Source organism: Ambystoma mexicanum, chromosome 4p (assembly GCF_040938575.1).
Source record: "Ambystoma mexicanum isolate Mex_15411 chromosome 4p, UKY_AmexF1_1, whole genome shotgun sequence".
In the NCBI taxonomy this organism is placed as follows: Eukaryota; Metazoa; Chordata; class Amphibia; order Caudata; family Ambystomatidae; genus Ambystoma; species Ambystoma mexicanum.
This window is the reverse complement of record NC_090927.1, coordinates 266,031,303-266,057,792: the sequence shown is the minus strand read 5'-3', so window position 1 is coordinate 266,057,792 and position 26,490 is coordinate 266,031,303. Positions and strand designations below refer to the sequence as shown.

The following is a 26,490-nucleotide window of genomic DNA, read 5'->3' as shown; positions in this document are numbered from 1 at the left end:
TGTACACCTGATCCTCTCTCTTGTGTACAGTCAGTTGTCTCTCTTTACACATTTTAGCTGTTTCCTCCCCAATGGACTGTCATTCTGTTTTCAGTGTCCATGCAATGTTATTCAAGTCTTTCCTTTTTGTCAATGGAGTAATCTCCCTGCTCCCTTGGGCTGCCTTCTTCTCAGTATTTTGTTCAGAGTTTGGAGTGATCTTTAGGTCTCTTCAGACTTTCCTCTTCTCAGTACATTGGTCAGAGGCTGGAGGGATCTTTGTCTCCTCTGGGCTTCCTCTTCTCAGTACTTTGAGGAAGTGTTTGGGAGGGACCCTGTCTGTTTATCTTGTTTTGTTTATACTTTACTGGGGTACAGGTACGAGTATTACTATGAATGATATTAGTACTCTCTAGCCGATTAGAGGTGTTGGGTACAGATCTCGGTGCTTCAAGAAAAATAAAAATTGGGGAGTTCCAATATGAAACTGGAGTCCATATCCCCAGGAGGGGAGTCTCTACTTTTGCATATTACCACCCCCAGGGCGAATATCGCTTAGTGGCCTGACTTCCCTAGCCTCTCGAGGAAGGGCTCCTCTCTGGGGAGAAGTGACGTCATCCCATGGTTCATCACAGTTCTGTGAAAAACCAGAGGGTATTTCACTGCCTAGACCCCGGGGATCCCTTACTCAGTTGGCCAGGGCACAGCCATCACCTTTGGATACAGGCCGTGGGGGTGGACAAGTGCCGGAGGCTCACCTGGGTGAAGGGTCCTCTGGGAGTGTGGGAGGAATGCCCGATGGCGAGATATGGTATTCCCCCTTTCCAAATACACCTGTCCCATTATATTTTATAGGATATTCCAACTTCCCAGACCCCCTTCCCTTTTCCTACACAAACACTGAGCCGAGGAAGAGGTTTGTGGCTGGAAGGAGTACCACGCATGCAATGTACATGTCCCACTAATAAGATCAGGCAGGGTCAAGCACTTGATCTTAATTACATACACCTGGTACCTATTAGCTCTTCCCACATAGTTAAAAGGTGGAACACTGAGACACACTCTGAGCAAGGGGATGCACAAGAAGTAGCAGTTCTTCCAGGCTGACGGCGAACCAGGTGGAGCAGAGTGACAGGCTGACGGACGGAGAAATCTTGGATGCTCCGGTGAGGGATTGTTGCCTCCGAAGGGCCTTGAAGGTTGTGCAAGGAAGCCCAGCTAGAGAGAACAGACAAACCTTTTGTGTTTCAAGAATACCAGCCACCCTGATGGGTGAACGGCAAAGTTGGGGAGGTGCATGTATCGGAAGTTGTGGTATCAGCCATGACTATAGGATCAATGCTGCGAAAGAAGATCGCCAAATCGAGATAGAAACTGAGATGCAAAATTTGAACTGTTAGGTTTGTTCCCGGAAGAGGGAAACCTGGATGTGAGAGATGTCTTTGAACTGTTAGGGTTGATCCTGGCAGAGGGAAACCTAGTTGTGCAAGATCTTTGGACTTTGACATAAGTACTTTGCTTGAAACTACTTTTACCAAGAGGTCGTGGTGTAGGAGAGAAAAAGTGACATTTGAGGAAAGAAGGTTAAAGTGGTCATGCTGAGGTAAGTGCAAAAGCCTTGCAGTTTTGAAAGTTTTCGACAGAGGAAGGAAAGTGAAAGAAGGCTTGAGCCATACAGAAGGAAGCCTATGAAGGTGTGATTGAAGCTTGGGGATGGGCACCGCCGCAAATTGTGATTGAAAAGTTTGAGCCCGGCAGCGGGAAACCTGTACTGAAGTGTGGTAACCAGAAGGAAACTAACTTTTCTTGAACTGTATTAGTGACTTTTCTTGGAATGCCAAGTAGGCCCTGGTCTACGAAACAAACTGCATCCAAGTGTGCCTCCTTAGCCCGTGCTAAAAAACGCAGGGAAGGGAGTTTACTCAGCCATACCGACATTTCTTTTAAACACCGATTTTCCTTTTTTTGCATTACACATTCCCTTTACACATTTATTGCATTAGGAGACGGGCATTGGGTTTATTATTATAAGCCATTTTATACTGACTAAGGACTGACTAGGACTGTATTTGCTTTTTTGTTTGATGGTCGAGAATAAGCTCATCTTAGTTATAGGGCAAGATAGCAGTTTTCCAACCCCTTTTTAAACCATCAATATAGGTTTTGAAACTTGCAGCTCTTGTGTTAGTGTCTACTTGTGATACCATTCCTCCCTCACAGTTCCTAATCAATGTATAACAGCAAAATTTGGCTCTCGAGATGTTTTGGACTCCAACAGCTCTATACAGCATATTCATTGGTGAGGGATCATGGAGGCATAGGCCAAAAATTCTGGCGAGGCAAAGGTTGCATACCACGATGTACAATAATGTATTGGCTAAAATTTGCCGTTTCCGTAAATCTTGCTCCAAAACATTTATAAACCTCTGATTTGTTGTTTACTAGAAAAGCCATATTGAAGACATGTCAACTGGTGCTTCATCAAGTGGTGGAAGATCGGCACTGCGGTCTACGAGTTTTGCTCCTGAGCTTCAGAGCATGATGTAAGTTTAAGAATTCATTTGATTTTGTGATTTATGCTTGGCACTGCCTGGCAGCTGTGGTGAACCATAAGGAGGAGTCGGACTAAAGGACATCACTTCAAGGGTGTTTATTTAACTCAAAAGAAAAATGCCTATCTGTCCCTGTTGCTAAAAGGGATTTCCCCTTCCTATCAACTAAACTCGTCTTCAATCAAAATAAAAATTCGGTTTTGGACGGATCACTATCAACTATCTGGCCCTACCACTTTAAGACTTTAAGAAAAAGAAACATACATATAAGGCAGAGTATGTATGCCCTCTTCTAAGGCTTCTCTATACTAGTTGTAAGCTAATGTCTTGGGATTGCTTCTTGAGCCTGGGTCACAATACAAAGGTTCTTTTTCACAGATCAACAAAGAAAAGTTCCTCAGTTTTTCTCTGGGTTCCTTGAGGAAAAATGTAAGTTTTATAAAAAAAAAAAGTCTCCAGTTCATTAAATGGAGGAATGATTCCCTTAATCCGCCTCCACCAGTTGGGCCACTTGTTTTCTTGTTCTAATGGTATATAAAGGGAGTCTCGCAATTCCCCCTTGACTTGGTTCAATGACTCCTCCAGGTTCCCTTTCACATATTGCTTGCAATGTTCCATTTATCTCGACAGGACTCTGTAGACACTTCTGGCCCTCTGACTTTCTTAGCTCTTGGGACTGTCTCTTGAGCCTCTGCCAATGCCCATTAATCTGTTTTTATAGGGCTCCTGTAACCCTCTACGGTATACTGTCTCTGTTTCAGGTTTTGTTCGGCTCGCCTCCCTCCTCCCTGGGCATCCCTGGTACCTTCACTGCCTTCGGGTGTGCTCCAGCGGGGTGGCGTCTCTGTGAGGACGTTGCCGATCCTTGCTCTCCTCCGCGTCTCTGTCAAGTAAGCGTTTGGTTTCTTTACTCTGCCCACTTCAGTGGTTTCTTCGATTCTCAGACTCGGAAGGGGTGATTTGTTCCTCCATCGCTCTCTGGTCTCAGTGCTTGCTCGTGGGCCCCACGCCTACCATGGATGCAGCGTGGCCACGCCACCATGTACTACAAGGTTTCTCTATCGCTTCTGCGATATTGCACTACCTTTTTTGTCTTTCTGTTTTTTTTTTTTTTTAACAACGTTATTTAAGCTCGGCTGCAGGTGCAGTGTACGAATGAGATCGATAAAACAGCTCCCTTCAGTTTGATTCCATTTTACATAATTCAATTCTCCCTCTCCATCCCCAATTTTCACCTTTAACTTTTCAGCTAGTATGTGGTAATTTGTAGCTTATGCGTTTGCGCCGGATAATTTTGATCATTTTCAAGTACGGATTCCCAGACATCCGTGAAGCCATAGAGCAGGCCGTCCACAGCTGCTATTACTTTCTTGACCACCAAAATATCCCATACCTTTGTCCACCACAGCAGCATGAGCAGACCTTCTATAGTTTTCCAGGCTTTAGCTTTTATAATTCTAGCCGCCACCAGCAAGTGATAAGTAGCCTGGCGGTCGCCCTTGATTTCGGTATATGTCTGAAACGGCGCACCTAGTAGGATAATGGCTGCCTCCATATGCAATTGGATCCCTGCTATTGCTGCAATTGCAGCCAAAACCCCCTCCCAGTAAGTAAGGACAATCTGGCAGTCCCACCACACATGGAAGTATGAACCTTGTGCCCCACATTTCCGCCAACAACTGGGATCTACGGTATGTTTCATTTTATGTAAGGAGGGGGGGGATAATACCATCTGTATGTTAGTTTGAATGCACATTGTTTATTTGTGATACTTCTAGAGGTGGAGTACTTTATCGACCAAATATCTATCTAGGTTTGGTCTTCTAATCCTCCACCCACTTGGTCATATACTGGAGTTCGAGTGACCACATTCCTACTGTTAGGCTCTTGTATAGTTTGGAGACATTACCCCTTGTTGCCCCTGCTATAATTGGGAATTCCAAGGCCCATCTCTCTCGTAACACCGCCTGTATAACCTGGAGGTTGACTATCCAATGCCTTATTTGCACAGATCTGAACCTTTCCCATTCCGTAGTGCACATTTCTCTTTACACTGTGGGAATGTTAACGGCTTCTCACTTTCGAACATTTGTGACATATGCTGCAATCCCCCTCGTGACCAGCTATTGAAATCCCTGCTTTGCAGGCCTGGCGTGAAACCTGGATTATGCAACACTGGCATTAAGGGGCCTAAACCTATTGGGAGACCCTTGATGGGCATAGCCGTGTCTCAGTACCTCAGCAAAGTTCTAGTTGGACCATTGCTTCCATGTCGCTTGTGTAGTTTATGGCCGGGATCGAATGGGCATTGATGTCCTGGATTGCTTTATGCCTATCCTATTTGGGGGGTAATTATGACATTTCTTTGTGTTTTATATGCGCTGCAACATTGTAGTTTTGTAGATGTGGGACACTCATCCCTCCCAGTCGCGTATTACCCATCATCCCTGCTTTGGAGATCCTGGGCTTTTTGCCTTGCCGTATGAATCTCCGGATTCTGTTGCAATCGTATCATGGCATTCCATGGGATTTCCACTGGGAGCGCCATACAGAAATGGAGATGCCTCCTGGAGTAGGTTTATTTGTATTGCTGTAATACGACCCATTAACAATATCTCCTGGGCGTTCCAGTGTTCCCAGTCCCTTTCTAGAGTCTTGATTAGCTCGGGTAAATTTACTGCATATTTTGCTTTAGGGTGCTCCGGAATCCGTACCCGCAATTATAACACTGCCTCCTTTTCCCATGAGATTCTCGTCACCATACTTCCAGGGGGCATGTTGTTTCGTGTTAGCTGTTGTGTTTCGGGGAAGTTCAGCATTACCTTGTGCCGAAGGTCAGTATGTTTTGAGTTTCTTTTGACGGATGTAACATCAGTCTCTTCTACTCCCATAGAGGCAGACATTGTATTTCTTAAAGAGAGTTCCTGATAGGAATGAGAGTCCCTGTCTCCTCGAGGGGAGTTGCCCCCAATGAGGCCCTGCTGTCCCAAACCCCTAGCAAGGGTTTTTCTTGTTTGGCTGACATCCCTATCCTCAAAGGGGGTGGCTCCCCCTCAAGAAAGAAGGGTCAAATTACCTAAATTCATCACACAGCCTTGAGGCTAACTGGATTTGACATTTGGATGGCTCCAAATATAACCTGGAGGTGATCACCTTTTTTTCTTAGATGACCTTGGAATGGCTTGGGTTTTTGAAAGGTCTATGTTCTCGATCCACCCGAAGGAGATGCACACATCCTGTTTGTTTCTATCCCTCTTTCTGATCCACGACTTTGTCCTTCTGTTGTGTTGGTACAAATCAGGGTTTTTCCAGCCGTCCCCTGTTGCCCCCCGGACCCATTTGAACCTTAAAGCTTGGCCAGGACCTTCTCCCATGCATTGCATTCAAGTATTGGGTGTCTGCTCCGATTAGGGGAATATATCCTTGTGGTAAATCCTCATCTGTGAAGTGAGGTCTGCTAAACTGCCCCCCCCTCTCTTGTCATAATGCTCCATGCTGAAAAGCATAGTGCAAGCATGTAACTGCTGGGCCTTTTTGTTGACACCTTTCGGCAGCTGAGTTCTAATTTGGCAATGTAGCAGTAGGAATGGACATTAGCATTCCTGTCAGCAGACTGGGTGAACCCAAAATTCCAATTCCAGGATCCGCTTTTACCTGTGAGCAATCCTAATCCTTAATGTAATCATATAATTGTATGCTCCCGGAACCTTGTGGATGATGACAAATCTAAATTTAAGCCATGTCCTGTTGTGACAGTGATCTCTGGGGATCCTCAATTACACTGGCCAAGTCTATTGGTGTGATTTTGTTAGTTTTTGTTTAGTGACCTTACTTTCAGGTCCTTCTGTGTATCTCCCAAAACAGACAATTTGGGCTCTGTCCCGGCAAAAGCCATTATCTCTGTGGGAAAGTGTTGGCACCTTCCAGGAAAACTCGAACAGACCCCAGGGGGCAGGTAGAAGTCCAGTACATTGCTGGACTTCCTCGAGCCTAATCGCCTGACTCGACGCCCACTATCCACTGGGAACGATTTGAAACATCTTGTCACCAACTTTGAAAGCACCTAGAAGCCTGGCACAATGGTTGGAGGTCCAAAAACAGGCATTAGAAGTGGTTCTGTAAGACCGCACCCTACCCTTTTCAAAGAAATCTTCTGGGAACTGACATTGCTGATTCTGTGCATTGATGTCATCAGACCCAGAGTGCCCCCCTTTCATTGCAAGTCTTTATACGTGGTGTCCACTTTTACAGGGGCTAGGTGTCGTTTTTTTTAATAGTGTGTTTGCATTGTTAGTTTAACTAAAATATCCTATTTGTGTATTTCCTTGGTGGGCACTGTTTAGTTTTGTAGTGTTACTGATGTATCGTCTGCTTCTGTGCTAGCTCACATCTCTGTCTGAAGTGCATAGACTGCTGACTTAAAGAGGTGAAGGTGGTTTACCTCTCGGGCTGTGACTGTTTCACCTTTATGATTGGGATCACTCCTGGTTTAGCAGTAGCGTGGGTGCTCAGTAGGAATGTTATCCATTACTCCTCTCTGTCACAGTCCGGACCCCGCACTTCACCTTAATTAAAGAAATCACTAAAAACACATTTTCAATTCATTTTTTAACCTGAGATGCACTTGGTTGAAAGAGTTCAACATGGACCACTTTTCTTGCTATCTCGTCTTGCTTCAATTTTTTAGATTCTTTGTTGTGGATGTCCGTGATTGAAGGATTCTCTCTATTTAGCATTTAACAGGCAGGGAAATGCCACAGGCGGCTGTTGGGGCAATGATTCCCAATGCAGTTTAGAATGCATAAGTTGTTCATGTATGAAAAGGTTTTTTTACATTTCTTTTCATACTGCAACTCGAGCAGCAGCCCGTTTCCTTTTTTTTTTTTTTTTTTTTTTTTTTTATTGGCATAGAAAGAGTACAGATTACAAACACAGTGCGCATATCAGTTGGTAATGCAGTTACATGTATCACACTACACATCTTGCGAGTCTTAAACAGGGAGCTGAGCGCTCATGCATATAGTACAGAGTTTTTAATCGGCAGCAGGGGTTAACTCATCAGGTAGAGGTGATGATGCCCGTACAGTGTCTTCCTTATTGTTCAGGTAGCTACAGAACTCTGACCATACGTTTTTGGGGCGGGAAGACAATGGGAGGGTATTAATGTAGTCCTCCTCGCACGCCTGAGTCCAGGTGAGGGCCCTTAGCCACATCTCGAATGATGGGGGAGAGCGGCGTTTCCAGCATTGTAGGATACATTTTTTAGCTACCATGGTAGCAACATTCAGAAACCTAGCCATCTTCCTAGCTTCAGGTTCGTCCCACACACCAAACAGAACTGCAAGTGGTGCAGGAGAGATTCGGGTCATTATTATTTCAGATAACGCTGCAATAATGGCCTCCCAATATGGGCCCAGGGCCACACAGGACCAAAACATATGTATGTGATCAGCAGCAGTGGATTTGCATCTAGGGCACAACTGAGCCTGGCCTGGGGTGAACCGTCCCACCTTGTGCGGCGTGTAGTATAGGCGGTTTAGGAGTTTATACTGCATACATCTATATCTAGCGTTGAGGGAGGTTTTACGTGTGTGCAAACACATCTTGTTCCACAATACATCCGAGAGGGGGACACCCAGTTCATCACTCCACAAGTCGCGCGCCGGCTGCAGTGCCACATCAATGCTAGCCATCTGCGACCTATACAGCGATGAAGTTATGCCCCTAGCTCCGGCCGAGTTGGCTATATATTGGATTTCAGGGGAGTCTGGGGGCTCATCTGGGTAGGAGGGCCACCAAGCCCGAACTGCTGCTCTTAATCTGAAGTACTGCAGCATTTCGAGTGCCGAGCCGGTGTGACCGGGTCTCCACGTCTGCGGGGTAATGAACTTCCCGTCAGGGAAAAGGTCGGTCAACGCTCGGTAACCAAGGCTGTCCCAGCGTTCAATTAGGGGTTTATCATGAGTGGGGCTGAGACCCGGGAACTGCCAGATGGGCAGCCATTTGTAGTATGGGTGGTGGCCGGTGTTTGCCTGCAGCAATCGCCTCCAAGCCAAGATCGTGGCCGCCACCGGGTCGGCAGGGGCATCAGCTCGGAATGTGTGGTGCAGAATGAGGGATAGGGGGTTAATTTCCTCGCATGCCAGTGTCTCTAATTTCACATGTGGGGGAGGGTCCGTAAATGTATACCAGTGTGAGGCGTGTTGTGCTTGTGCGGCAATCCAGTACTTTGCGAAGTCCGGGGCAGTGAAGCCCCCCTTCTCATAAGGGAGAGTCATATGCTGCCACTTTTTCCTCACCGCTCCCGCATGCCACAGAAAGCGGGCGCAGGCCGCGTGGAGGTCCCTGAAATATCGCTTTCCGGGCCAGATTGGCACATTCGCGAAAATGTAGAGCAGCTTAGGGACAATAATCATTTTAATCAAAGAGAGCCTGCCCGACAGGGACAGCGGCAGAGCACGCCACCTCGACAGCCGGGACTCCGTTAGGTGCGCCATAGCTGTGTAATTGTCAGCTAACAATGATGGCTTACCGAGGGAGACCCGCACTCCAAGGTAACCGATGCCCTCGGGCGACCAGCGAAGGGGGAACTCACAATCCGGTCGGGGGGTCGCCGCCGTGAGTGGGAAGATGTCGGACTTAGTGTAGTTGATTGTGAAACCTGAGAATGTACCTATTTTAATTATATCTCGGAGAATGGGATCTAAGTGAGCAGCTGGGTCTCTGATGTATAAGAGTACATCATCTGCGTATAATGAGATGATCTCTGGGGTGTCTTGCATACGTATGCCTTTCCGAGCATGTTTGTTCCGGACACTGTCGGCCATGGGTTCAATAGCGAGTGCGAAGAGTATTGGGGAGAACGGGCAACCTTGGCGAGTGCCTCTATACAGCGCGAAGGGGGGGGAGACTTTAGAGTTGATAAGAACTCTGGCCACCGGGTCAGTGTATAACAGCTTAATGTATGATATCATTCGCGGGCCAATTCCCATTTTATGGAGAACTGCCCACATGTATTGCCATGACACCATATCGAACGCCTTTTGGGCGTCGAGAGTAACTGCCACGGCATGGGCATCGGGATCGATTCTGGACATGACATTGAACAGTCGTCGAATGTTAAGAGACGTGGATCTGCCAGGGACAAATCCGCTCTGATCCGGGTGGACCAGATAGGACATTATCGGGAGGAACCTGCTCGCAACGATTTTGGCAAATATTTTTGTGTCTGTGTTTATTAAGGAGAGGGGTCTATAAGACCCGCATTCTTCCGTTGGCTTGCCCGGTTTGGGGAGTACGGTTATAAGAGCCTCACGTAGAGAATGGGGCAGCGTACCTAGTTCGAGCGATTCGTTCCAGACCTCAAGGAGTCTGGGTGCCAGGGTGGCTACATGTTCCTGGTAGAACTCTGAGGTGAGACCGTCAGGGCCAGGTGCTTTGCCTTTGGGGCAGCTCGATATGGCGGTGGTTATCTCATCACGAGTGAACGGGACCTCCAGCTGGTTCCTTGTGTCGTGGGAGATGAGGGTCATGGGGATTTGATCAAGAAGGAGGTCGGTGTCCTGCAGACTGTGTTCTTGTCGGGGACCGTATAGGGCTGTGTAGAATGCGGTGAAGGTTTCTAGAATGTGTTGGTCAGACCAGCCCAGAGTTCCGGAGGCATCATGGACACAGTCTATGCGTGTTTTGCCACACTCTGCACGGGCCAGTCTGGCAAGTGTCCTCCCGGGTCTGTCCCCCTCGCCATATTTCCGGGCAGCCATCGGGCGGGTATAGTACTGTAGCTCCCTTCGGGCATGAGCCTCGAATGTTTCAAGTTCCGACCTGATTTGTGCCAGTATGATCGGGGAAGGGGTTGAGGCATATTGCTTTTCGAGGTCTTTAAGCTTCCCCTCCGACCGATGCAAGCTGTTTCTAATGGCTTTGAGGACCCCAGCTTCCCTGGAGATACACATCCCCCTAATGAAGACCTTAAAGGCCTCCCAGCGCACTCCATCAGAGGTGTCATGTCTGTTGTTGCATTCAAAGAAAGTGTTGATGTCGGCCAAAATTTCGGCCCTGAAGACTATATCTTGGAGGGCCTCAGATTTGAATCGCCATGTTGAGCGGGAGGGTTGGTCACGCTCCAGTGTGATTTGCAACGTTACTGGGGAGTGGTCCGAGAGTGTGCGCGGGTGTATCTGTGCATTTGCGGCCTTGCTAACCAATTCGCCCGATATGAGGAATAGGTCTATCCTCGATAGACTGTCGTGCACCGAAGAGTAGAAGGTATACTCCCTTGACTGTGGGTGGAGGACTCTCCATGCATCCCTGAGTCCTAGTGCATCCATATGTGTGCGCAGCCTAATTGCCGCGCGCGTGACAGCCCTACGAGCAATCCCAGACCTATCTAGGACGGTGTCAAGTGTCAGATTCATGTCCCCCCCCCATATGATGGGGACCCCTGCATATTTCGACAAAACGCAGGTAATTGTGTCGAAAAATTCTGGCGCATCAAAGTTAGGGGCATATGTGTTTACCAACAGGCATTCCCTATTCGCCAGTAGACAGTGGAGTATTACATACCTGCCTTCAGGGTCAATGTGACTAGTGCGCAGCAGGAACTGGACCGATTTGTGAACCAGAGTGAGTACTCCTCTAGCCTGAGTGGAGTATTTTGTATAGTATCTGGTGGGGCCCCAGCTAGGGGCGAGACAAGCAGCTAATCGCCCTAAGGCATGTGTTTCTTGCAGAAGGAGTACCTTAACTCCATGTCTCTGGGCGTATGCAGTAATTCTACGTGCCTTGGTAAAGTTGCTCAACCCCCGAACGTTCCATGTCATAATATTAATAGACATAGGGCAGTGTTATGGGACATCCCAACTGCGATAGGCTCCTACGTGCAGTGTAACAGAGCCCATTGACGAACACACACATAGTGCTGCAATCGTGCACCCCTCTTCCATGCCTTTTCCATTAACAAACTCCCCTTTTTTTGTGCCCCCCTCCCTCTCTGCCCACCCACAACTTGCAGTGTAGACCCCCCCTTCCCAAACACAAGTGCCATCAGTTCCCATTGCCCAGGCGTCTCCAGCGGGGCCAGAGGTCGCATCTAGACAACAGTCGGCGGGCAGCACCCAACGGGGGTGTGTCCCCACCGTGGCCCAACGGGGGCCCAGAAACAGTGGCAACAAGGTGAAAACAAAGAATAACATTGCAGCTGCAGAGAGGCGCGCCGTTGCTGTGTAGTCGGCGTTGTGAACTGTGGAAGTGGACAGAGTACTGCCCAAGGTGGGCTTCTGCGGAGGGCGGATCCAGTGCATGATCCCTGTAGTCTGTGGGCCAGTCCGAGTGAATAGAGTACGGAAGCAGGTGTGGTCAGGGCAGCCAGCCGAACTTTTGCAACGAGGACAAGTGACACTATGTGTTTCAAGCATTGGGGCAAGAGCCGGCAGCCCAGTCATTGGCAACAGGGATCAACATTTGCTAATTGAAAAGCGAGGTTGCCATTTTCACGTTGGATGGATAGGATCACCAGATAGGGTTAGCATAGACAGGTAGATCAGGATATGCTTATGCATTATTGAGGCGGGCCCCCGCTGGGTTAGGGAGTGGGATCTGCGCCTCGATGAATCTCGTTGCCTCATCAGGGATAGTGAAAAAGAAAAGTTTTCCGTTGTGAGTAATCTTGAGTCTCGCGGGGAACAGGATGGCATAGGGAACATTGCGCTCTCTAAGGAGTTTCTTGACGCCCAAGAATTGCCTCCTCTCTTGCTGCACTCCGACGGAAAAATCCGGGAAGATTCTGATCGTATGGGCTTCCCAGCGCAGGTCACCCTTCTCTCTCGCCAGGCGCAGGATAAGGTCTCTGTCTCGATAGTTCAGGATCCTGGCAATGATGGGTCTGGGTATATCACCAGGTTTGGGGCGTGGGGATAAGGCCCGGTGTGCTCGCTCAACTGTAAAGAATGATGACAAGGATGGGTTCCCTAGGAGATCTTTAAGTAGACATTCGACTGCGTCTTCCATGCGTCCCTTAAGGGCATTTTCAGGGACCCCAATAATGCGCAGGTTGTTCCTGCGGGAGCGCGACTCCAAATCCTCGCACTTCGCTTTCACATTTTTCATTTCACGGGTCAGGGATGCGACCGTATCCTGTAGTGTGTGTATGTTATCCTCATTGGACGATACCCTAGCCTCGGCCTCCGTGATCCTAGTTCCGGCCTGATCCACTCGTGTCCTGAGCGAGGCGACTTTGGCGTTGATGTCGTCCAACTTCTCGTGGAAGGCAGCAAAGTTTTTGGCCATTGATTCCATCAATATGGTGAGATCCGGCAGCTGGGGAGCAGGGTGAGGGGCGATCTCAGGCTCTTCATGATCGGGTGACACCCGGTCAGTCTCAACCCTCGGGATAGTCTTAGCAAACTTGTCCATGGCTCCCCCCTTGTTACCCCCCTTGGTTCTGCTCGACATTATACGCTTAGGTTGATGATTCAGGAGGTCTGCGGCCGACGTTCCACGAAAGGGGACCCAGGAAGGGCCACAGGCGCTGGGCCCGACACCACAGGGGTAGGGGCCACAGTCAGCTATGTGGGGGTCAAACGGACAGGATATAGCTGGAGGAGGCAATGGAGAGGTGGCCACAGTCCCGGCAGAGCGGATTGGTGATATTGAGTGGGGGTTCAGCGGAGGCAAGTGATCAGTGTCAGGCAGATGTGCAAAGTAGTGCTGATGGGGCCGCCACACCCAGGTAGACCATGTCAGCGCCTCGCGGCCCGTATTGGCATGGTAGCAAGTGATGGCGTGCGCCAGCTGTCGGCTGATGGGAGCGGGATCCCCCCGGGTGGGCACAGTGCAGGTGGGTGCCGCTCCAAGAAATAAAATTGGAGCCCTCTACGGAGCCCGCCCAGCGGCAGGCGCGGTACGCCCCCTAGGCGCGCAGGCACGGCCACAGCCGTCAGGAGCAGGCCCCCACCTCCTCACCTGGTAATCGGGAAGCAGTCAGGCACCGCCCCGCGGCCCCGGGAGGCGGCAGGGACAGATCAGCAGCGGCGCTCCGTCGCGGTCCGCAGATGGAAGGGGGGAGAGGTGCGGCCGGCGCAACAGCGCAAGGCAAGCCGCCGTCCCCCGGCACAGCGATCCAGATGCTGTCGTCACGCGGAGCCCTCCACCGGTGCGCAGGGCCGAAGGGACGCCGCCCCCAGGCGGCCGGCCACAGCGGAGCGAGGATCAGGCCACAGCCTCGCGATCCCGGAGGAGGCGGGAGCTCAATTGAGTGCGGTGGAGGGGGGGGGGGGAAACACGGTCCGCGCTCCAGCGCCGGCAGCAGCCGCCGCTCCCCGGCACCGCAGCCCAGCTGGCACCGATGGGGGCAGCACACACCAGCCCGCTGAGCCCCTCGACGCCCACCGCCGGGCCTCAGGTGAGGATTGCCGGCTCTCAGCTGCCGCCGCGCCGCAGGCAGCAGTCCCAGGGGGCCGGGCCGACCCAGCCGCCGGCAGTTACACGGCGTACAAATCCAGCCGATGTATGGAGCTGGTCCAAACTCACAGGGCGTAAGGCAGGGATGATAAGCAGCAGCTGGAGCAAGTTTTAGGGGAAAGGATCTCCTAGATCCGCAGATGCAAACGGATGAAAGCCGACGTTCCACGGAGCCAGTAAGCTAAGCAGCCATCTTGGGCTGCTCAACGGCGCCACCTCCCCAGCCCGTTTCCTTTTTAATGCATTGAAAAGTTTGGAAAGGGTCCGATTATGGGTGAGCTCAAAAAGAGGTGGCATTAATCCAGGGAAGGGCTGCATGCCAGCTTGTTTTGCCAACCACAATGTGTATGTGTCGTAGAAAACAGCCTTAAAACAGGGATAGAGATTGTTTTTTTTCATTCTTTTTTAAAGTCAGTTTCACTTATCAAACCTCTAGAATCCTTCTTTATTCAACTAATAAAGCCTTTTAAGTAGTTCGATTCTTAACAAATTTCGATGTAGTTTGCTTCCATTTAACCATAGCCTCTTGAAAACAATTGCACAGTTCCGCCATTAAGCTACCGCATGGGCCAGTATGTTGGAGAAAACTCAACTCGGTCCTCTGTAAGCTGGAAAAAGTTGTCTGCGTAGTTTCTGGGGTCTTTATTCTTGACGTGGTGTCCTTCTCAATGTCACTGTTTGTTTCGTTCTGTGTAAAGGTGTTAATTGTGTGGTTCAAAGAACGTGGGGAGGCTGATAAAGTGGACCATGGCAAGTCTTTGTGTTGGGAGAAAATGCTCAGTTTGTTCTTATTGCAATAATTACAGTTCGGCATGTGTGGCTGTCGCAATGTGCGGATCTCCCCAATTAAAAAAAGGGAAACGTATGCTATTGGCCTGCTTGAGCATGCTCTGTAGACTAAGGATACCTTCGGCGTCGAGTAATAGTAGGTCCAGCCATTGAGTTTGATCATGGACAGTGGCTCACCTGTGTCTTGTGATGGACTTCATTCATTGTACTTCTCGGTGATGCACCTACTGCTCCATTTTAGAGCTAGGCCAAAGCACTGATCCTCGAGAGTCCTCTGATAACCGTCTACCCTTATGACAGATGGTTCCATCCACTGGGCAACTGTCACTGCATCTTATTACCCTACGGGTGCTTCTTGTAGACCAAGCTATCAGGGGTAAAACTTTCAAGCTGCAAGCTACCAGCCAGCCATAAGAAGTTACTCGCCCTCTGAAATCTAAACATACACCATTTCTTACTCGCTAAGAGTGAATTAGTACCAGCCAATGGCGAGTGTCCATTTTGCACCCTGAAGCTATTGCTGCAAAGGAGAATTGATTAAAACCATAAGGCCTACAGGTGAACATTGCTGTGCATCTTGCAAGTAAACCTGGGCTCCCTCTGCACAGAGCTGATGAAAACCATGGGTCCCGTGCAGCCGTGCAATTCTGTATCCCAGAATTGGCTCCTTAAACATGAGCCTTCTTGGCAGGGATTTGAAAGGCAAGGCCTGTTTGATTTGCTGACAGTTCTGAATGCAGAGGTTTAGACACTGGTAATATAACCTGTCATTTTCTGCCTGCGTTACTTTTCTTTCAATTCTGCCCTGCTACTTTTTCGTCTTGAGTTTTTCTGCGACATACAACATTTGTTGTTTTGTGGGGCAGAAGGAGCCAGTTACGCAGTTCTTTCCCATGCTTTGCTTTCTGAAGGTAATTCGTTCTGAAACATTGTTGTACCTGGAGTGTGATCTATGAAATGCTATAAGGTTTAAGAGCCACTGACATGGTGAAGTATTTCCCTGCTTTCCCATGAAGATGGCTACTGCTGCGACGCATGCCTGAGCTCTGCATTTGATTAAATGTTTAAAGGATGTCAGTACTAATCACGTTTAATTCCTGGCAATACGTAACTTCCATTTTGCTTCTGCAGTGGTTTATTTTCTTAGAGGCAGCAGCAGACAACAATCTGAACAGGGGAGTGCGCTGAAGCCTGCGCAGAGGTTCAATAGAAGGATCGCCGAGCTGCAGTGGGCCACACACAAGCACACGTGCAAAAAATATCATAGTGCAAACTGATGTGGGCATCGCTAGCTTTTCATCTCCAGGTCGGCTGTATCAAATGGATATCCGATCTTGTAAATATTTTGAATGACTTCTGACGGAACATGCTTTTCCCTGGACCTGGTCATCCGGCAGCAATCTGACTGCGCTAAAGTTGCTTCCGTCTGGGGGCATGGTGCTTGGTAGCATTCAGGCTTCTGGGTGTTGGAAAGCAAAACAGATGTTGGAGCTGGTCAGGTCTCTCACCATGTTGACTTTCCTTGTGTCTCCCGTCTCTAGTCTATATCTTGTTGTGGTCTGAAGGAACACAAATCTGGTCTTTCCGCAGTGTGCAAAAGTTGCTCTACGAATATCATTCAATTCGTACATGATTTTTTTCGACAAGTGGAGAGAGTTCATCACTGGTTTTTTTTCTGGAATGGGCTGTTTGTCAGCACTTACGTTTCTGAAGCAGATTATTTTGTTAGTCGGTTTAGCGGTTTTAATATAAATCAGAATTTGCTTCGAAGGAACATTTAGTTACATTTATTTTCCCATCTTGCTTACGCCAGGTCAAAGGGTGTGATGAAACTTTGGTAAACGTCAAATTGTAATTCATAGAAGATGCATTTGCAAATCACTTTTTCAAATTTGATGGAAAATGATAAAAGGAAAAGTTAAGCAAAATGCTCAACATATACAATGTACTGCCATTTGATTTTTATAATCTTCTTTCAAAACCCTTCTCAAAGAAGACAAACGTGAAAAGTTAATAAAATATAGAAAGTGTAGGACCCTTTCTGAGTGTCCGGTAGAGGGCCGGAGTGCACCTTTTTTCGCATTGCATGCATTCTTTAGTACCTGATAAGGATTGAACACATTTTTACCTCTTTCTCCATTGTCTAAACCCAGTAAGATCCTAAAGTGCCACGGCTGAAAAAAAAGCAACAGTTCAAAGAAATGTCATAACATGTTATTATTTTATTCAAACTTGTATTCAGCGCTAGTCCTACGTTGAGGCACTTGGGAACACCTTAAAATGTTCAAAAGGGAGGAGGGGGGAACAAGGATTACAACATTTTCACAACAGGCTAGGCAGATTAAGATAGGCAAAGGTAGCAGGAGAGGTAGTCTGGCTGTTTAGGTGTGGGGAAAGAGGTAGGTTTTGAGGCTTTTGTGGTAGATGGAAGGTGCTGCATGGATGTGGGGTGAGAAGGTGATCCAGGCTCTGGGTGCCTTTTGGGTGAAGCCTTGCTTTTGTGTGCAGGTTCGCTTGCAGAGTAGAATGTGTTGAATAATCTTCCATGATATCTTGGATGTAGTGATGGCCTTTTTGACTGACCATGTGCTGTTTCTCGACCTCCGCAAGGTAGGGATTACTGGTATGGGTCTGAAGTTTCTTCAGTCGTTACTGGAAGACCATTCAGTCAGTGGCTATGCCACCATGCTAGTCGTCCTTAAATTCACTCACATCTGGAGTGCTCTAGGGGATGGCCCTCTTCCATTATTGTTTAATCTGTATGACTAGTGGCCTTTTTGAATTTCGGTTACATAGCTATGCAGGTGGCATGTATGATCTCGTGAAGATAAATGAACATTTATTCACACCCGGGGATGGGTGCTCAGCCTATCGGGTGGCTGGAACAGCGGGCGAGAACACACTGTTTTTACAGACACCTGACGCCCTTCCCCGGGTGACCCCACCTTTACTGTGGGGAGGCAAAAGGGAGTCTCCCCATGTCCCAACCAAACCATCTGATGCCCCAAACATACACTTTCCACACACTCCCTCCTGTCCCACTTACCTGCTGGACGGGATCTTGGTGCTCCTGTCCCTGCACTCCTCCCGTCCGCGGCCACCATAGGAATACACAAGGGATTATGTCCCTTTTGCAATAGCGGTGGCCATCTTGTTTTATTTTCTTTGAGAGATTGGGCTTTCGCAATATGCATGCAGCCCATCGCTTGTCAAAAATAAAAATGAAACCATTGCACCCTGGATTAACCCCGGGGTGCGAATAGCTATCAACCCCTTGTCGGGGGAGGCAGACATGGGTGGTAACAGCCCACAGCCCTTGATTCGCTCGGGCTGGGCGGGCCCTTACCGGCCATGCCCGCCCCCCAATTTGGGTGCGATTGCCATATTAACTACTTCCAATGTTCGTGCTTCTCAGTCAGCAAATGACGCCTAAGGCTGAGATTTGGCCGCCTTTCAATACGGTTCACAACTGGGGTCTCTTTTTGGTTTCTACTTATGGAACTTAGTCCAGGATTATTGTGGTGAAGAATCGTAGAGCTATAATTAATTAGAAACTGGATTTCTTTTCAGCTCAATATTTTTTTGCTCCACGAGTTGCATTCTTTGCCCAGGTCATGATTATTAATAATAGATTTCTGTCTTCAGTCATACACTGCTGCGATTTGATAAACTAATTTCGAATTTGAGGGTTTCATAAAAAGTTAAATCTACGTCATGGTTGCAAGCCTAGTAGAAAAATGGCACAGATACGTGGGGTTTAGCCCACAAATGCAAGTAACAGCGTGCTTCTTATTCCAAACCAAATACCTTACATAGCTGCATAGGGGCGCAAAGGGTCTTCTGTAAATGAAGAGATGTATGCATAAGCGGTTGAAATGCAATATAGGAAAAACAAAATGTAGGCAGTTGCAAAAAGGCACAATCGCTGATGCTGACACAGGCACTTGATAGTGTAGGTGGTGTGCTTTTTCAAAAGGGCAAAGTACCCCACCACAACAAGAAACGGGGGAATGAGTAAACATTGCAAGAGAAGAATTGTTCCCTTTGGAATACAATTTAACGTACATTGGTTAGTTAGTTAAATCGCACAATAAATGCGAGTGTATTAGGCAACTTCTATAGTATTTAAAAAAGCTTAATAAAAGTCTCAACGTTTTTGAATTTACATACCACAATTATTGGAGGTATTTTGAAAGATGTATAAATTATTAAACACAGTTACCAATATAAAAGAAATGCTTAAATAAAACACAAGGACATATATGTGTATGTGTCATATACTGTCTGGCTTCCCTGAACGCTGCGCACCTAGCTCGTCCAGTGACTGGTTTCGGAGCCTGTTGCATCTTTGCGCTGGCTTTATTTTTACTCCTGCCAACTGTTTTTCCTTTAATTTTTTATCACGTCTGATACTGTTTTACCCATTCCTACTTGCTGCACATCTCACTCCTTTACTTTTTGTTCATCTACCCGAAATCTAAATAACCTTGCCTATCTTCCTTCCTTCCCCTTTTCCACTTCCGTTAATCTCGCACTTTGGAGCGCTGGTTCACTATGTAACAAATCCCACTCAGTTCTTGATATTTTTTTTTGTTTAAATCTTAATTTTTTGTGTATCTACGAAGCTTGGCTCTCCCGTTTCAATACCTCGATGCCTGCTTCTCGTTCTACATCTGCTACTGCCTTTGTGCACACGCCCTGTCCTGCGAGCATGGAAGTGGCATGGGCATCCTGCGAGCATGGAAGTGGCATGGGCATCCTGCGAGGATGGAAGTGGCATGGGCATCCTCCATTCTTCCTCCTTTGTTATCTCTCCCCACCTTTCCCCTCTGTTCTTTAACGACCTTTATCAAACGATATTCTCTTAGTTTCTTACTTGTTTATCGCCCTCCCGCTTGGCTGCTACTTTCTGTGAGGATATTGATGCCTTTCTCTCTGCTGTTCTACTTTCTTGCACCCCGCTCATACTCCTGGGCGATTTCAATCTTCATCTCTCCTCTACTCATTCCTCACTTCCTATTTTTGCTATCCTCGATTCCTACCACTTCTTTGCTTTTCCCACTCCCCGGTCCCATTCATCAGGTTACAGTCTGGACCTTATATTTGCCTCTTTAGTATTGTTCTCTCCTGTCTCTGCCCTGCCCATCTAATCTTCTGATCATCATCTTCTCTCTTTCTCCATTGTTCCTCTGCCTACTTCACCTCCCTTAGCTGGTTCAGAGTCATCCACCTACCTCTGTCGCAATCTCCGTGCTTCTAATAGCCCCCTATTTATCTCATCCTGCATTTCTGCTCTTCCTTCTCACTCCACATTCTCTGCCCTCTTGGATGAAGATGCTGCAACCTCTTTCTTCCTCCCTTTCCTCGTCACTTCATACCCTGTCTCCTGCTTCTTTGTTTTCTCACTCGCAAACCCCCTCATCCTTGGCTTTCTTCCCATTTCCGCTCAATGCAGCGATTCTGCGCTGTCTCGAACGGACTCTGGCTCTTCTTTTTCATCCTACCACTCTCTCTATGATGAGGCCTTCTTTCAGCGAAGCTTAATTACTCTGACCTTCTTCATGCCCACTCTTCTCAACCCTAGCGTCTTTTCCAATTTTTCTCGCTGCCTTACACCGCCCACCCCTGATCATTCCCTCCACTCTACTCTCACTGCTGCCAACTTCGCAACTTATTTTTGTACCCACTACCTCCTCTTCATCATTCTTCCCCCACCTACCTAATCTCTTCTTTCTCCCCATTACCAACTTAGAAACCTCTTCACTTCCGACTCGTTCCCATCCCACTGGCACTCCTTTGGATCCCATTATATCTTCCATAATTCCCAAAGTCTATCCTTTGCTTGTCTCCTATCTTACCACTCTCCTCAACACCTCTCTCTTCACTTCGATCCTTCCCTCTTGCTTTCAGCATGCTTCTATTTTCCCCATTCTTAAGAAGCCTTCTTTCCCTTCTAATTTTCGCCCTATCTCACTTCTTCCTCCACCTTTGTCAATGACAACTCTATCCTTCCTTTGCTCCAATCTGGGTTCCGTTCCTCCACCTCAACTGAGACTGCCCTTCTCTCTGTAATTCTCTTTCTGCACGTTATTTTAAGCATTCCCCCCTGTTGATACTTCTAGATCTGTCTGCGGCTTTTGACACTGTTCACTCTCCTCCTGGCTTCTCTGGCTTCTTTTGCGTTTGCCAACTTTGTTCTTACTTGGTTTAGCTCCAAACTTTCTAACCATACCTATTCTGTTTCTTGGGCTGGTTCCTCTTCTCAAACACTTCCCTTCCCCTCCTTCATGGTGTCCCTCAGGGCCCAGTACTAAGCCCCTTTTTTCCCCTCTATTTCTCCTCTTGCTGTCATTATCTCGTCCTTTGGGATTGCCCACCACTTCTGTGGTGATGACACACAACATTTTCTCTCTTTCCCTACCTTTACTCCCGCTATTCACAATAACTGATCTTCCTGCCTACTTGCTATTAAATCATGGATGTCAGACCACTTTCTTGTTCTAAATTCATCTAAAACTGAAGCTCTTTTCTATTTCCTGCCACCACTATCGGCCCCCTTCCCCTATCTCCTCTGTCTCCTTTCCCCCTTCTTTACCTCTCTCTAGTACTGCTCACAATCTCGGTATTTACCTTGATACAGACGTATGCTTCTTTCTCCACATTTCTACTGTCTCCCTGTCTTGTTGATTCCATCTCTTTAATATTCATAAAGCCTGTCTTTTTCTGACCTTTGGCGCCACCAAACTCCCGTTCTCATCTCAAATTTTTCTGCCTTTTTTACTGTTCTTCCACTCTCATTGGTCTTCCTCTTTCTCGTTTGGCCCCTCTCTAAATCCAGTTTTAATGCTTGTATAGGTCTTCTCTACCAGTTATCCTCTCGCAACTCCATTTCACAATTTCTGTCTTCACTTGGTTTGCTGACACTTTCTTCCCGGCTCAAATTAAATTTTCTGTGTATGGTCTTTAAATCCCCCCACGGTCTTGCTCCCACTCATCTCTCATCTTTGGTCTGTATCTATGTTCCTTTTTTTATTTAATTTTTTTCGTTTACAATACGAGATCTTGCTATCAGTCTTTTGTCCCCCCTAGTGCCTAATCCCGGTTCTGCTCATTTTCTCTTTTTGCTCCCTACCATTGGAATTCTCTCTCCTTCCCTCTCCGTTCTACCTCCTACTCTGCATTTCGTACTTCTCTGAAAACCTATCTTCAATCTTAACTTCACACTTCCGATTGCTTTTAACCTACTAATTGTTACTTTTTTGTACCCAAGTCTTTACCTGGAAACATTTCTTGTAAATCTTTTTATTTTCACTTTATTGGACCGTAACCACTTTTATGTTCAGGGCTTTGGAGTAAAAAGCTCAATAAATAACAAATACAAAAATACATATCTACAACCAAAAACAGAACAAAGACTCATTTCCAGTGTTCATAAAAGGAAAACTGAAAAGCAAAAGATGTTGCAAAAATAAAACTATAAACCCTTTTATGAAAAAAATCTGTTTTCCTAGAGGTGTAATGCATTCATATGGATGACATCGGAATTCATCCATATGTCGTTTTACGAGTGACTAAAACTATTTATAGTGCTTGAAGAGAATTCATAATCATTCATATGGGTACAATCTAATCCAGTTCAGCTGTATGTTGAATCCAAAAATGACTGTAAATTTGCATGAACAGAGTCGATGTCTACAGCGATCCTGCATCTATCACTGTAGCGCTTTCCTCAGGACCAGCGCGCGATTCAAAGTGACCCTGTATATCTTAGGTAGAGAATAAAGCTGAGTGCAGTTAGGATGGGCAGATTGTAGGAAATCCACAGAAATAATGCTTCAACAGGAGCACATCTGCGACATCTTCCCATTCTGTACTTGGTCTGTATGTCTGGCAGGCCTGTAACCCTCTGTATCCCCTTTCTTCATTTTGTTTTAACTTTACGCATGATATTCTTTCCTTGTAATTATAGCTATTATTCGTGTATCGTATTAGTGTATTTGCGTGATGTAATATTGCTCACTAGCTAGGTTTGCGCGATAGAAAACCTGATACGTGCATACACTGCCTTATCCAAAAGGTGGACATTTCTATAGAAAACCTGATCCGTGCATACACTGCCTTATCCAAAAGGTGGACATTTCTACCCAGCTTCCTAATGTTACTTATCATTTGATTGTGCCCCTTCTCTGCTCTGGGCTCTCTGCGTTACACATTACAACACTGTAATTCTACTGTGTATAATTCAAGTTGTAAGTGGACAAGCAGCTTTAAGGTATATCGAGGAGATCTACTGTTTGTTTTTACAACTCTTTTTGCACCCAGATAGCAGACCATCTGCTCTTTAGAGGGAATAGAAGATGTGCTTGTGTATTATGCACGGCTTTCAAAATCATTGGTAGTTCTGATGTTGCGCCTTTTAACACTTGTGTATAGGCGCGTTATCAATGCCATATCATATCTATGATTAAATATTAGCTATATCAGTCTAGTTGTGTGTTGGCTTCCTGGGTTCTTGTGCAAAAAACTATTGCTGGACCTTATGAGAGAATATAAAGTTTTCTGTTTCCATGGAATATTTGCGTTTGCAGGGATAATCCCGCTCATGTGCATGGCATGTGAAATGAATTGGCAACCGTGAGGAGATTGGGAAGCATGCTTTTTACACAAATGGCACACCTTACGGTTCGCATTTGCCATCTTGCACCATGTCGTCGGTCGCATTTATGTGATCCTTGCACAGTTGTTTGCTGCCACGCGTCCGCCTTGAACGAGCACATCGAATCTGTTTTCTTTTTCCAAGTTTGATCAACTGCTTTGATTGAACCGATGCTCTGCCTAGATTATAACATCTATGCAGCGCAGGCGGATCAGATTTGCTTAAATGAATGCATGACTGTTGTCACGCGGGCCAGAGTCTGACTGGCACCCGCACAGCTGGCAGCGCAGGGCGCGAGATGGTCCAGTTCGGCTCCCTGCTGACTGTGGCCACTAGGGCTCCTGCCCTTTCACGTTTTATTTCTGTTCGATTGATTGATTGCACATGCAGCAGCCACCGCAGCGCGAGCGGAATTAAGGGAACTGCGTTGCGTGTGGCTGGCAAAGGGGGTGGGAGGGAAGCACACTTTGCATCTGGCAGGCAGGCGTCCTGCACGTCGGGCAGGGCAAGTATAAATCTGTGTCTCGCTCGTTGGTGCACACACACATACACTTTAACATTGATGTGCGGAAAATGCTTGCTCTGAGTGATAGTGCATTGAGAAGGTTATTTCCTGTATAAAATGGCTGAAGGCCATGTATTCTTGTAGACGAGTGTAGTTTTTGATTTTCCTATATTTTGTAGGCAATATTTGTTATTGTTAATATTCGTCTGGTCTTCATTGCTGGCAGTATGTCCTGTCTCTCCCAGTTTGTGGCTTCATTTCACATTTCCTCTGGGCCGGTGATGAGTGGTAGCGCACACGGCCTTTTACTTGCACAGTCTGCTAACAGGCCTTTGGTAGCATGTTGTTTGTGAACCTTTGGTCTTCATGTCAGTTTATCAGGACACAAACCTATCCTTCCTTCTGTATTAATAGCTGGGGTCAGTAATCCAGATGATTTTTCAAGCAAAAGTATTTTCCGTCCTACCTTTTTAAGATGGGTGCAAAATTACTTTTTCAGGGAGTAAAAAAATGAAGTGCTATTCCTAATGGGAGTATTTTATAAGTGATTTAAACATGTTTTGCTTGTAAAACGGTAATGTTTTTGTAATGAATATTTCTTTTCACCTAGTTATTGACATTAAAAGATAGGGTTTTTACCTCTTCAGATCGGCCAGTAATAATAGTAGAGTTTCTTTCTGTGGCAATACATGTACTGCTGGTCCAATCATAACCATGGAGCTGTGCGGGTGATAGCCTGCAGGGGGACAGGCTCTTGCGTGTCTGTTTCCTATATTTTTGTATGGCATGTTTTTACTCACTTTGTCTGTTTTGGGAGTAATTGTCTATTTTTAGGCCGTAAAGGTGTCCAACACACCCCTTTTCTACAGGGCTGGATGGGGCGTTTTAATACCAGGATGATAATAAGTATAGCAAGTATTCATCTTGTATTTGTGTTGGTGGCTTGTAAAGCGCTTTAGAGCGCTCTTCGTGAAGAGAGGGGGAGAAGATGAGGGAAGGAGACAATACAATGTTATGTTGGTTCACTGCTGCCATGCGATCTCACAGCACTAAAGGTAAAGAGTGGGGAGGTGGGGGGAACACAATGCAACAGAACAAAGTAATCACCAGTGTGCCAAAAGGTCTGCACTTGTGCTTTATTCGATAGTATGGATAACTGGGAGAATCTGAAGACTCCTTCAGGTGAGTGTTGACTTCAGTATGAAGGCCGTGTGTGCTGCCAGAGTAGCTATAGGGCTATACTAGTAAGCAACGAAGTGTATGTTATAGAACACTAAAGGAATTTTTGTGCTTTCTGCAAAGAATCCTCTTATGACGCCACTTTCTACCATCTCTCCCTGTGCTACAGGTGTGCCATTGTAGGTTAAGTGACTGCATCAGCGTGAAATCAGTTATCACGCAACAGCTTGGTGTTCTGCGCTACCTGCAGTTTGTAGAACAGAGTGTGAGCCCAACGCAATTCCTGTAGAGCTCTGTAGCAAGCAAGCAATTCAGAAGTAGTAGAGCTCGTACCCCTGCTGTCTTAGTGCTTGTGTAGGGAGGGGATAAAGAGCAGTGCGGTATGTTGACCTGAATTTGTCGGATCAGAGAGCTACGTGCAGCAAGATTTCCAGATCTGCTCCCTTGTGAAGAATCTGGTATGCATGTGGCACATTAGAAAACATAAATAAAAGCAGCACAGCAGCTCGGCACACCTGTATCGAGCATGTACAGTTTTTAAAAAAAATACTGTGCAATACCTTTTGGCTGGATACCCCTTCAGTCAGTGTTTGTAATGATATGAAGAATTTGAAAACTCGTAACATTTTTATTTCTGCATTCTTGAGGGGAAGGGCTTACAATATATTCAGCGGGGAGTTAATGCTGTCCAATTTGGGGGATGAACACCCCTTTGCTCGGATATCGCTGCTGAACGCCACCATCTTGAGTGTATTACCAGCACCCTGACAGTGGGATGTTGAAGTGAACAAGGATATTTTTCTATTGATCAGATTAGTCTGAGGTGTGTGTGTGTGTGTGTGTGTGTGTGTGTGTGTATGTATGTATGTATGTATGTGTGTATATATATATATATATATAAATATAAGCAAAAAGATGATTGAAATAAATTGGTTCACGACGGCACTCCATAGATGTTCGAAGTAAACACGCCAAAATCCAGAAAGTCTCCATAAAAAGTCATTTATTCAAAACATGGTGGACAGAAAAAAAGCACGGGTTTAGACAATTACGCGTTTCACCCTGACGGGCTTTGTCGGATTGTTGTGATTCGGAGGTTTCAGACTTTTTAAAAGATATCCAATTCATGTGCGACTGCTCTTCCATTTTGAGCCACTAGAGCAGTAACTTACTAGTGGTGGAATGCCCTCTTAGGGCCGCCATGTTGGACGTATCTCTTTCTTCTGTGTGTCAATAGCATCTGCACCGTGGCATGCAGACGTTGAAAGCAAACGCTTGTGTTGCACATTGTATTGCACATTAACCCATTAGCAACGTGTTCTTCAAACAGTTACTAGTAAATAGTTTGATACTAAATAAGCCGCATAGCA

The 26,490-nt window shown here is 46.7% G+C and overlaps 2 protein-coding genes across 5 annotated transcripts in view; one reads left to right on the top strand and one right to left on the bottom strand.

Annotated features, from left to right (window-relative positions):
• The window catches only part of SUPT3H (SPT3 homolog, SAGA and STAGA complex component), a 2,273,353-nt gene that overhangs the window by 30,320 nt on the left and 2,216,543 nt on the right, over window positions 1-26,490 (top strand). For both annotated transcript variants that reach the window (XM_069605796.1, XM_069605795.1), the window contains exon 2: window positions 2,425-2,522. In XM_069605796.1, coding sequence (XP_069461897.1) covers window positions 2,443-2,522 — 80 coding nt within the window. In that variant the 5' untranslated portion in view covers window positions 2,425-2,442. The remainder of the gene's footprint in view (window positions 1-2,424; window positions 2,523-26,490) is intronic.
• RUNX2 (RUNX family transcription factor 2) overlaps window positions 1-26,490 on the bottom strand; it is a 540,217-nt gene that overhangs the window by 442,073 nt on the left and 71,654 nt on the right. The gene's annotated exons all lie outside the window — the stretch shown is intronic.